At 31.3% G+C, this 13,040-nt stretch overlaps 1 protein-coding gene across 1 annotated transcript in view; it reads right to left on the reverse strand.

The window, feature by feature from the left end:
* Positions 1–13,040, reverse strand: part of LOC113399415 (metastasis-associated protein MTA3) — a 61,052-nt gene that overhangs the window by 38,679 nt on the left and 9,333 nt on the right. The window contains exon 2 of the mRNA XM_026638546.2: positions 10,343–10,504. Within this exon, the coding sequence (XP_026494331.1) occupies positions 10,343–10,504 (162 nt within the window). The remainder of the gene's footprint in view (positions 1–10,342; positions 10,505–13,040) is intronic.

The raw sequence follows: 13,040 nt of genomic DNA on the forward strand, positions 1-13,040 counted from the left end.
ATATCGATAGTATTGTCACGTGTCAATAATATCGATAGTATCGATACTATCGATAGCGTCCCATGAGCCATACTATTTATACTATCGATAGTTTTGCAAAAACCATTACTTTTAACCTAAACTATCGATAGTATCGATAGTTTTGTGCTATCGATAGCCAGTAATTTCCGATGGTATTACTTTCTCAAGATAAGTAATTTAGTAGGCCAACTATAGTGTATATTTAAATAAATTAAATTAAATTTACGACAATATTTGTTTTTAGAATTAAGCCATTTTGTGCGGAATAAGGAATAATGAAAAATTTAAATGTTTTTTTGTGTTTGATTTATGAATAAACATTATAAATACTCATAATATTAAAAAAACTTTTAAGGAGGACGGTGGCATTACAATGAAACTTTTACGTAGTAATCTTGAGTGTAGCGATTAGAATACATTACGAATACATTACTTACATTAAAAAACTAATAGTATAAAAAATATCGCTGGCTATCGTTAGTCTAAAACTATCGATAGTAGCAATAGTATCGCTACTACCAATAGTATTGCTTACAGAGAGCTATCGATACTACCAATAGTATCGATAGTATTGCCACTATCGATAGTATTGCTCACGGAGAGCTATCGATACTATCGATAGTATCGATCAATACGATACTATCGATTGTACTATCGATATCCTGAAGTTTTGGAGGTCAACTATCGATAGTCAAACTATCGATAGTCAAACTATCGATAGTTCTGCAACGCTGTTTTCGGTGTTTGTGTCTGTTTGTAGCAGTGCTGTTGGTCCTACTGGCCTTTACAGCGTCAGCGGGCGTTAGGTTTCGGTGGTAGAATAATTGGTTTATGGAATCTACCCTCAGACGGCGTTGTATGAAATGAAATATCATGTAGAAGACTATTTCGATTTTTTTGTAATACTCACAATAAACGCATATAGCCAAATATATGTCCGAAAACTATATCGTAAGGAATTTGTATAGATTGAACTAGATTTTTTTTTTGAAATTGTGTTGAAATCAAAGAAGCAAGTAGGTTTTTTAAATACAGCAATGATAAAGTCTCGTTTCCAGTTGGTTGGAAATATTCCAGTTAAATGAGAAAAGTTCACGATGTGAGCAATAAAAGAAATTTAGATTCCAATGGGAGTAAGTTAGATTTCATTTTAGTACATAATTTTTAGCGACTCTTAAATTAAGAATGTACTTAAGTGAATTAAGAAGCTTTACATTTTCACTATAAAGTTTCACACTCTTATTAAGAGTGAAGGTTTTTATATGAAAATCATTTTTTTACATTTAGAACAACTTACGTAAGATCAAGTCAACTGTCATACAAAATGTTAAATAAGTTCAAAATAGAGAAAAAATAAATAAATAGATTCACGTAAAAAAGAAACAATTAAAGCAACAACAACAACTGATTTCTGTTTTTTTTTTTAGTCGCCGCCTATAAATGCCTCGCAACTGTGCAGAGGTTTCCTTTACTCTTGTAAATCTGGTATAAAGATTATTCTATCACGTTGCTCCACGCGGATTGGCAATGCAGTACCCATATGACAGAATTTCAATCGGCTAGTGCTGGTATCCTCACGATGTTTACCTTTGCCGCCGAGTAGGTACGAAATTAATTACAAAAAATGTTAACGTATGAAAACTCGGTGATGTTAGGTCCGGTTTGAATACGAATTCTTCAGTTATATTTAAAGCAATGGGCCATCTCGTCTTTATTTTAAATTTGTATTAAGTAAGTAAGTTAAGTAAATAAGTAAGTTTTTTTACATTGGTTATTATTATAAATCAATATTGTGGGAATTTTAAAGAGCGACCTTTAGTACGAATTCGTGTTCGAATACGAATTTCCACCAGCGTCCTTTCTGATCATTTTATTTCGGTTGCTTTGAAATAAATTCCTAGTTTTTATACATTTTCGGAAAGCTAAGTAAACGATTATGTTTTTAAAATAATCTGCAGAACAAGTTTCATAATGATTTTTTTTGTTTTTCAGGCATATTTGAGGGAAAAAAATAAAAAGTATATTGAAATAATATCGTTTTCTGTCTCGCATTTTTAAATTTGGACCGATAATTATTGTTTAAATATTGAAAGATATCCAGTGTTTAATCGTTTTTATAAATCAGAATAAAAAAATAGATTTTAATTGATACTTTTTTTAAATAAATTTTTGAAGTTGCAACTTTGATTTATTTTGAAAAAATCTAAAAAACGTGATAACTCAAAAAAGATTCACTTTTGCATCATGCATATGGGGGTTAAAATTATTGCAAATAATCACCCCTATCACCTCCTAACGGGAATACGTCGAATTACCAATGAACCTGTATATACAACGGTATAAAAAAAAAATAACGAAATTTATTATTAGGTAAGTGGATTGGTTAGCCGATTACAAAAATGCAGGAGTTACTCATTCGTTGTTTTCAATTTTAGTCGATTGTGAGTCAATTTTAACGAGTCTTTTAATAGATAAGTGTTACGTGTTTTTTACTTCAAATTTTCTATTCATACGAGCTTTTATTTACTTCACGTATTAGTATGTGTGGGTAAAATGTAACTGAATACTAAATTTGTAATAGTATTGTATCTTAACAGTTTTTTTTTTCAAAAAATTGTACACTTAAGCTAAACTTTATAACATATATTTTTTCCGTAATTTTGTATAATAGATTAAATACTAGGTTCTTAATAGTTTCTTCTCAGTAGAATCTACATCCCCAATCCACCAAGATTGTTCAAAGGTGCTTATAAGCAGTCCGTCTGAATGAACTATGTCTTGGTTTTGTAATCTGGGTTTTGATCCTATCTCTTGAAATTGAATAAATTCTTATATTTGTACAACTTAGTTTTATCTTCAAAATTTAAATCGGCGGGATTAACCATTAACATAATCTTTATATGAATTCAATTATTTCTTGCAATTAAATTCTTAATTTTAAAATATACGATATTTAAATTACAAATGGTACAGTTTGGTTTCTTTTTTTTTGTCATGTAACAAAAATATAAAATCGAGATGTATGACATACTAGTTTTCGCACGCGGCTTTGTTCGCGTTTTAGGGGGTTGGTTGTCAGTTATTATTCACAGAAAATCTTTGTAAATTATAACCAATGTGTTATTAATGTATAAGCTATATTATTGTAAATTTTGACTAAATTCCGTTCAGTAGTTTTGCGTCCGCCGTATCCACAGCGTACATCCATAAATACCAACTTTCGCCTTTATAATATTAGTAAGGATTTTTTTTTCTTAAGACGCATTTTTTTTTCTTTCGCGAAAACTGTAAGTTTGTTTTAGAACTCAGAAAAGTTTATCCCTACTTTAAATATACATCAAGTATTTATTGCACCCATTAGAATAATAAATATATAGTAGGCACTCTTGAAAAATATTACCCTTATAGGGAAGTCAGGTAAAAAAAACAGTGTGACATAGACGTATTGCGCACTGGCTTAGCCGAAGGTAAGGGAGATCGCTTTGCGCGATTGCATTAAATTGTTTATATACAAACAAGTATATAAATATAGTAGAATAAATATAATACATATTACAAATTGAAATAGTATATTAGAGTTAGTGACGAGTTTACCGGTATCGCAGTTTGAGAGGGTCATCACCGGAGCGACAATTAAAACCGGGATAAGTGTTACGTATACCTGCTAGATGAGGGCGCGGCGGTCGATACGAGGGGCTATGCGGGGAGATCTAGTTAAGAAGTTCCGAATGGATGGATTCATTCGTATTTTTTTTATTTCTAAAACATTACAAGATTTTTCTAACATTATATATATGTATATATATATAAACAATAATTAAGTAGTACATTAAGTGTACGTACGAAACAAATCAGTAAAATATTGTAAAAAAATATATTATTGCATATTTTTGTTCTGGATAAATGTCATTCCTAATATGTATAAGTATAATTGTATATTTATTAATATTTAAGAAAGCTAATATAAAGGTTTAAGTTTTAAATGTACCCTATCAGTAATATCAATAAGTGTAAATGTGTTGTATGGGAGGCAGACTGGGGAGGGGAGGGTACAGAGGCACTCTTCATTCCATTTAGCTGCTAAATTGTAGAGCGGGAGGCCATGATTATGTTTACTAACCCCGGCCGCCGCCCTACGGTCTACGCGGACCGAATTAACACTCGATCTTCGTCCCGAAACCAGACTATTTTTGTTAAAACTTACGAATATACATACAACAAATTATTAATAATTAACTAAAACATATATATTATAACAACATATATATTCGTAATGTAGAGAAGACTATACCAAAAAGTTGCGATTAGTTGAACGACGTTTTGTCTTCTTCTTTCAAATGTCAAACCACTGACGACAGAAAGAGAGTGCACACCCAACAACGTTATAATGTCGTAAAACCTATATATTACATAAGTATTAGTATAAATAAAAACGATTGTATCATGTTGATATATATCTCATAACACAACAAAGACTAGTGAAGCGTAGAATATTCAGAGGGATACATATCTGACAGATGCACTAAGTACTGCTATCCTGTCTTCAAAGCATGTATAATTACAAATGCTTTGTCACGTTAGTGCTTTCTATAAACCTTCTCGAACTTAGAAACATTTTTTTTGCGCGCCGATGTCTGAACTAACAATTTAAAGTATAAAAAAATAAAACTTATGTCATTTAAAACTGGAATACGTGTAGGTATATATAAATAATCTTTAAAGACTTTTATTTCATTATAAATGATTAAATAACTAAGATGTATGTATAGATATATTATTTAACATAGAATTCTTCAATGAAATACTAATTTCGCGCTACATGGCGAATAAAAAACGAAATTTAAATCTTAGCTAAAAAATACGAAATTAAAATCGGAGAAATAAGAATTAAATTAGGTATATAATCAAGTAAATACATACAATTATTTTAACTATAAAATTACATTGGTGAATATTGATGCGTGTGCGCAAAACTCAGTATTCTGACTGCTTGGGTGTTGTATGTAAGGTATATGTATCAAGGAAGCAAGCACTAGTGTTCGTAAAGTATAAATTTATCGTAGTTTTGCTTAGACAAAGGCTGTAGGCAAATCGAAACTGTAGAACAGTAACTGTCATTACAATAACAGCAAAGTCGTTTTTAAGAATCTTATAATTTTGCAAGTTACAAGAAAATATATTTGAACCTAATCAAAAGGATTGAATAGAGCGCCGTCTGACGATGACAAAAAAAAATACAGGACGGTTGCCATTTTGTGACCGGCAGCCGTGTGGTATAAACAGATAACTTTTTGTTGTAGACTCACATAAATTAATTATTTTATTACGATTTAAATCAAATTTTTTTTTTTGGCTACACAGCCCATTTTGGAGCAGGTGTTTTCTGTTTGGATAAGTATTCCTATTGACATTAATTTTACTGCTATATACGTGATTACAATTAATAAATTTAAAAAAAAAAGATAGACTGTGTGTGAAATCTCATGTGTTTATTTATTTATTTAATTCACGAGTCTCCAACAAAAGATACGCACTAAATACATATTCTTAAAATTAAACAATGTAAGGGTTACCGGTTGTGTGCTCCTTCAATTATAGGAGACCACGGCATGCACAAAGCCTTAAACTTAATGTAAGAGAATTATTTACTGAGGATATGAAATGTAGATTATTCGAGAAGTAAGACAGCACCGATACGAACAGCCGAACTGAGTACAAGTGAATGATAATGAAAGCATTAAGCTACAACTTCTGACCATTTTAATTTTTGCAGCTGCCACTTGTCATTAATTTTTTAATTCCTTATATTGTCCATATTAAAAATTGACAGAACCTTGTAATGTGTTGTATATGTAACGACAACAACAAATCGCTGCGATCTCATTGCTTACAGTAAACTGTTATTGGTTGGCCATTGCTCTCGATCGAGGAAAATCTACGTACACGTTTGTTTGTTCTTTTGAATATATTTACAATAATACCTGAGTTCAGCGTACAATACAAGTGTACTTAAAATTATAATACGTAGCGAACTAATAAAATTTTCCATATCTGTGTTTTGATATGAGAGAAACACAATGGACGAACAAAATAATGTATCTACATATAATATATAGTAGAGAAGCTCGCGTCTGCGAAGTTGTAAACAGCGCCGTTCAGGTAGAAGGTCGCCTAATGAAAGTCGATGAGATGAATGTCGCGGTTTTAATTAGAATTGATTAAAATCACCAGCCCGTTTCCACGTAACTGTATTTGAGATGCTTAAATAAAAAACGAGTTGTTTGCATTCTAAGCGTCGTTTAAGTCTAATTAAATATATATTATATAATCATAATGTTTGTATTTTCGTCCTCGATGCTTTCTTAAGCGATTCGATTATGATGAATCTTTGGTACGATGTTATGCTTAGGCCCGCAAAGTGAAAAAAAAAAACTAGCATTTTCGTTTCTATGTCTATCCTTCAATATGAACGTTTTATGTGAATACTTATTGCAAAGTCGGGTAGCGAACTAAAGAGTCACTTAATAAAAACAATGATTTTTAGAAATCATGTCTGATAAAGGTTTTTCTTTACTTTCACATATATATATATTTGAAAGATTATTGTGGGTCTATGCTAACCGTACCGGAAACCTATGTACATCACGCGAGGAACGTAGCTGATAAAACAAATTATCTATGTACGTAAGTAAGCACTCTATAGTATTAAAAATATATGTAATTAAATATACATAACACGGACAACGATACTTATTTAACAATATATAGAAATTTTAATATAAATGAATACTCGAAATTACACCCGTAATTGGTATAGGAATAAGTTGGCCCTCATGCGTTTTGTTTTGCAAGTGATGTAAGATTTCTTGTCTGGGTTCAATTTTGTAATCCATTGTAAAGTACTACATATTTAAATTATTGTATAAATTATGTTAAAATCAAAACGAATTTTCTTTCAATGGACTCTATTGATTGGAAAACAACTAAAGAATAATAATAAATAACAAAACGATTGTTACAACATATAATCTATTGAATTTTTTAGTTCATATATCATTACGTATAGTTTCGAATAGTATTTTATAGCATTAATATCCAATGTTTTGTATTGTCTTGCAATACGGAATTAACAAAATGCAATAATGATTGCAAATCGCTCAATTCTGTTAATACGGATAAAATTGATATAAATAAATTAGTATATAATGATATTATATCAAACAATATATATTGAATATACTTATAAAATAAACAAACTAGTGGAAACGCTTTTCCCAACCTTGTCTGGGTATATAAGCACAAGTAGTACATGAACTTATTTACTATTCTAACCAAACATCAATAATTTATATTGATATGTTCCTGTTTTAAGCGCGAGTCTGTGTAATTATATGCTCAAGAGGTAAACATGACGTTTAACAGTCGAAATATGGAAGTTGTCAGTGTTTACGCATGACTCGGAAAACGCGTAAAGCCGTTGTTTCTGAATTTTCTTCAATCGTATCGAATCACTAACCCATTCGATTCAGAAAATAATTGTTGCACACACACTTGTGCAATATATGTCCTGGTTGAGATTAACCTTCGTGACCGAAATAGAGAAATTATTTATATTATAGCAATGCAATGGGCGGAGTTTAACACTAACTTAACAACCAATGTTCTGTATTTTATTTTACTAAAGGTAGTAACCATCTCAATTTTTTAAAATAAATTTATCCAAATTGGAACGAGAATCTCATGTTAAAAAAATAAAGACTATTAGGAAAACAAATGAACAAGATATTTGTGTTTAAATACTTGTCAATATAAATTGTTTTTCTCTTGAACATTTATTCATATATTTTAATAAATCTATTATATTTAACCTAAAAATAATCAAAGAATAAGTTATTTTTATACTAAAAATAACTACACATAACCTATTATTAAAATAATTAGACTAGAAAATTGTTTCTGAAAAGGTCAGATTAATCGATATTTGCATTCGAGTTCACCACATCAAAGTGGAGAAGGCCCAAGGTTGTATGGTACAAAAATCGTCACATTTCTGACTCGCGTGTTCGCGTGATCACAACCGTTGGCTGTTACCCTCGATCGACGAAACCAGTCGAGTCTTGATGTAACAAGCCGATATTTATCTTTGAACGGTACGGTTTTATTTCAAGACGTTTTAACATTTAATCGATATGAAAAATAAATCTATCAAACTATGCAATTACTGTTATTACTGCTCAATATCATGGTATTTATGATTGCTTTTTTTAAGTCTAAGTTATTTAAATTTCACTTGGTGATAGGGCTTTGTTCAAGCCCATCTGGGTACCACACACTCAACATATATCCTATCGCCAAGCTGTAATGCTTAGTATTGTTGTGTTCTAGTTTGAATGGTAAGTGAGCCAGTGTACAGTGTAACTACAAGCTTAATGTTTAAAACATCGTGGCTCCCCAAATTGGTGGGACTTTGACAATTTAAGAAATAATGAATAACCTACCCAGACGGGCTTGCACAGAGGCCAACGAACAAGAAACGGTGCACTGTTTATTCCCTCGCTCTCATAATACGACACGGTTGAAGAGATCAGGCATTCCACCATCGGCTTTACGTACCGAGTGCCAGGTACACTCACGACTCTGCTACAGAGAATTAGTTAACAAGATAACTCGTTAACTTTTTATCCTTACGTGCCGTGACCTCAGGCTCTCCAACTTTATAAAAATATAACTAGTGTAAATAAACTAGACACTATGAAAATTATATTCAATCTAGACTGAACCTAAGTAATAAAGATTAACAGTCATACAAGAGCATAAAAGTGCACAGAGTTTTTAATAAAATACCTGCTGGTTCAGATTTTACCTATAAATGTTGTTTAGGGGATGAACAGTTAAACAATGCTCTGTTTTCTTCTTTCGTATGTCGAATCAATTCATGACAGAGAGAGAGAGATAACTGTGTTTTAAGACTGGTCTTTCAGTTTATCTCTTAAAAGATAAATTATACACTAATAGGATATATATATTTTATAGATTTAGAATAACTAAATCTTGTAAGTTCCCAAATAACTATACATCTTACATTAAAAGATATTAGTTTCATTTAAAGTGATTATTTAATACATCTAACAAAACTAGAGCTGCGAAGAATATTTATACTTATATCAGTAAAATATTATTAGATATCAAAATTATTTTATGAGTTTACTGATAATGGTAAATTACTTTTATGGTTTTTATATTAATAATTGGCACATCCTACAAAACGCGATGCTCTAATGAGATGAATTCCGTTAAAGAATCAGTTTTTTATGTTGTGGTGGTATTTTCTATTTATATAGAACAACCCCTAACGTTATAAAAATTCACCAGGCGGATAGTTAGATAGGTTTACTATGACTCTGTTTATTTTAATTAAGTAAAATAAATAAATTAATTAAGTCTTATTATCTACTCAATATAGAAAAAAAATCTGAGATTCGAACTTGATTTGATTGGCCACCCATTGGCCCTGTCTGAAATATTAACCGCACTTTAACACCGTCAAAGCGCCACCAACCATCCACGACATTATGTATATCGTGCCTGGTATTACACTGGCTAACTCACACGTTAAACCCGAACATATTGATATACTGTACTATACATATTGATATTTTGTAGTCGACGGTAAAACAAATGGTTACTTTACGGTATCTCTTCAGACAGGCTTGCACAAAGCCAAATATAGATTTCGCAAAAAGCATTTATTAATATAATAGAAATTAATTTATGTAAAGTATTTTTAAGAACTGTTTTATATCTTAGGCAATGCGTTTAATTTTATTAAAACAAAAGATGATTATAATGAAAAAAGTTCCGTGTTGATATTTTAAAAGAAGTCAAATATTGTAATAATCGAAGTTTCCAGACACCCCGCTGCGAAAATTAGTACGAACTAGATCCACTTAATATTGGATAATCGTCTATTTATAGAAAATAATCAAACGTAAGTATTACCACATGGGTTCTTTCGATGCAGAACATTACAAGCTAAATGTATTCATTTCTACGAAGTATATATAGTGACGTTTTTTCAACAAACATCTACGCGATGTCGACTAATTCTATTTTTTCTCTCATTTCCATCAGTAATAAACATTGTTTTAATAATTAGACATAGAATTAGTAATAATATATCTACGAAAATTAAAACATATTGATACATATGTAATAATTTTCATCAGATCCCATTCGTTGTTCAGTTGTAGGTTAACAATTAATAATGAAATATTTCGCATTCTGCTCTCTCGAGGGTTATCGCGAGAGTGTTGTTACTCACTTTGATGCTTATCAGCTAATTGTATGAGAGGGTTGGGCAGGTCCCGCCGCCTGTAGAAGCACATGACCTTTGCCTCCACGTTCCCCGACGCGGTCTTGTTTAGTTCCTCTATCCGCCGGATCTGGTACGGAGACGTCGACGACGTCTCGAAATAGACGCAGTCTGTGGACAATGGCATTGGCTGTAATTAAATTAGAACTTAAATTAATTCAATAAATATTCTTGTATATTTAAGAATAATTCAGACTATCAGGTTGAAAAATCTGGTTTCGTTTCATAGCTAGGTTGGTCATCAAGTGTACCACTTGATAGTAAGCGGTCGTTTCTGTCCATAGAATGGCATTTCAAGAGCAATACAAATGCCAATGCGCTGCCAACTATAGGATTTACGTTTATTTTTTTTATGCTCTAGTGCCTTCAATAACACTAACTATTATACGAAAGGTAAATTAATATATTATACATACACAAACGTGTCATTATACATCCTTATATTAAACTTGTAAAGAAAAGACTCGTCGAAAAAAGATAATATTATGTATATGATTTTCAAGAACCCCTTTTATTTTGGCAATCAATCTGTTAAGAAAAAGCCTGCTCCTTAAAAGACTATTAAATCCGAGTACTACGCTACTTGACTTTATTAGGCGGCGCGCGAACCGGTCGGACAGCTCAAAATGAAAGCGAAACGCATAGGAACGACATCTTCGTGCAGGCCTACGCGCTTCGTGACGAAGTGCAGCTCAATATTGTCGTCGCTGAGCCTTACATGATAATAAATAATTTAACACATGGTTGTACTAATTCATAAAATCGACATACAGACGAACAAGTCGACAAACTGTACGTAAATTGTAAACTGCGACCGACTACAGGATATTCACGTAGAAATATTACGCACACATTATGTACCGATGCCAACTGTAGGACTTACGCCGTCGTCGTTTGTAAATAAACACGATAGATCTACATCTTATAATGAAGTACGAGAAGGCAGAAATATTAAAGAGGGCAGAACAAGTATTAGCTATACGGAATTTAATTGAGATTAATTATGAAATTCAACATCTCAAATTCATAGTATTAACGAACGAACGAACAAAGACGCACAAACTTCATCAACTTGCAAGTCATAGAAGAAAAACTTCGTATGTTTGTTATGCATGATCTCAAAGAGGTTGAATTTTACTAACAAAAACGTATTTCATTGTATTGATTTATTGTTAAACCAATAATGGTATATATGATAAGTATAAAACCTCGAAATATTTTGTATAAATTGATCAAATATTTGATAGGTGATTTTTTGATGCTGTTAATCAATGCGGACGCTTTCGACGGAGACTAACCAAGTGTGTAGATAACCAGTTACTTACCAGATAAATAGTTACAATTACACTTACCATAACAACCACCTAACTCTCATAATCTGATAGAACGGAAATCCGAAACGACCCGAAATACATCAGGCACGACAAATGACTCTACGTGCTTTCCAAGGCACAGACGTATAACCTTGTCAACTTCCTAACTCCGGGCTGCTCCGCTGACAGAAGAACTGAAAATATATTGGTCTGACTGGTATTTGAACCCAGAACCTGACATAAAACCGTCTAAGGTAAGCATTAGATCAGAGAGGTATTTTTGTATATTGATATCAACGATAACACTTCCAATACGCTAAGTATTGAATGTAATGTTTTGATCAGCTTATTTATTCACTGTTTTATTTTAACATAAAAACCTGATCGAAGCAATAAACGGCCCTTTTATCTTTTTATGTCGACATTCGTCTTCTGCATTAAAAGATGAAACTTTATAAATAAAATAATTAAACATTATAAATAAGACACTATCTTTGTCATTGTTTAAAAAAATTACATTCCTAGTGTTAAAAATATTGTCATACCATTTTTTTATGGGTAAAAAAACACTTCGGATAAAGCTTATATATACTATTAGATAACGGATTTTAAAAATAATTATACATTAAATTAATATATATATATTCATAATAATGAATTATTACTTTTCGATAATACTCTTATACTACGAAAGCTAATGTCGCCATTTTATTTAAGATATTCACTAACAATTACTCAAAATTTTAATAATAAGAATTATTAAATAAAGACTTAAAATCGATGTTGTTGGCACGTATCGTTCACGGCTATGTATTATACAATTATTATCATATGTAGTAAATAGCGATGAGCCTAATTTGACTTTCAGCGAAAACGAGTAATCAAACGGATCAATAATACCGAATAGAATATTCGAAAAGATTTTGTAAGCTTTGCAATATGTGGAAGTTTGAGCATATTGAACGCTTAGCGACCGTCACTAGTATTAACACGTGCACTATATAGCCGAAAAAACAATGAGAGACCGAAAAAACGTCTAATATTTGTACATTTTTCGCGACACTAGATAAAACTATTTGATGCAATCGCTTTGAGCACTATATACGTAACTATTAACATATCAGTTTAACTTAACACATTAACACAAATATCTAAAATTTATGAAAAAAGTACATGAAGTAATGCAAAACATCATATTATATAGAAATAACCCTATTTACATACATCGAATGTAACCAGTATTAACAAACCGTAATAGTATTAAATAGTAACGTATAAACGAAGGCAAAGCATTTATCGGTTTGTATATGTTCCTGCTTACGACACTCATGAGC

Source organism: Vanessa tameamea, chromosome 19, assembly GCF_037043105.1.
Source record: "Vanessa tameamea isolate UH-Manoa-2023 chromosome 19, ilVanTame1 primary haplotype, whole genome shotgun sequence".
In the NCBI taxonomy this organism is placed as follows: domain Eukaryota; kingdom Metazoa; phylum Arthropoda; class Insecta; order Lepidoptera; family Nymphalidae; genus Vanessa; species Vanessa tameamea.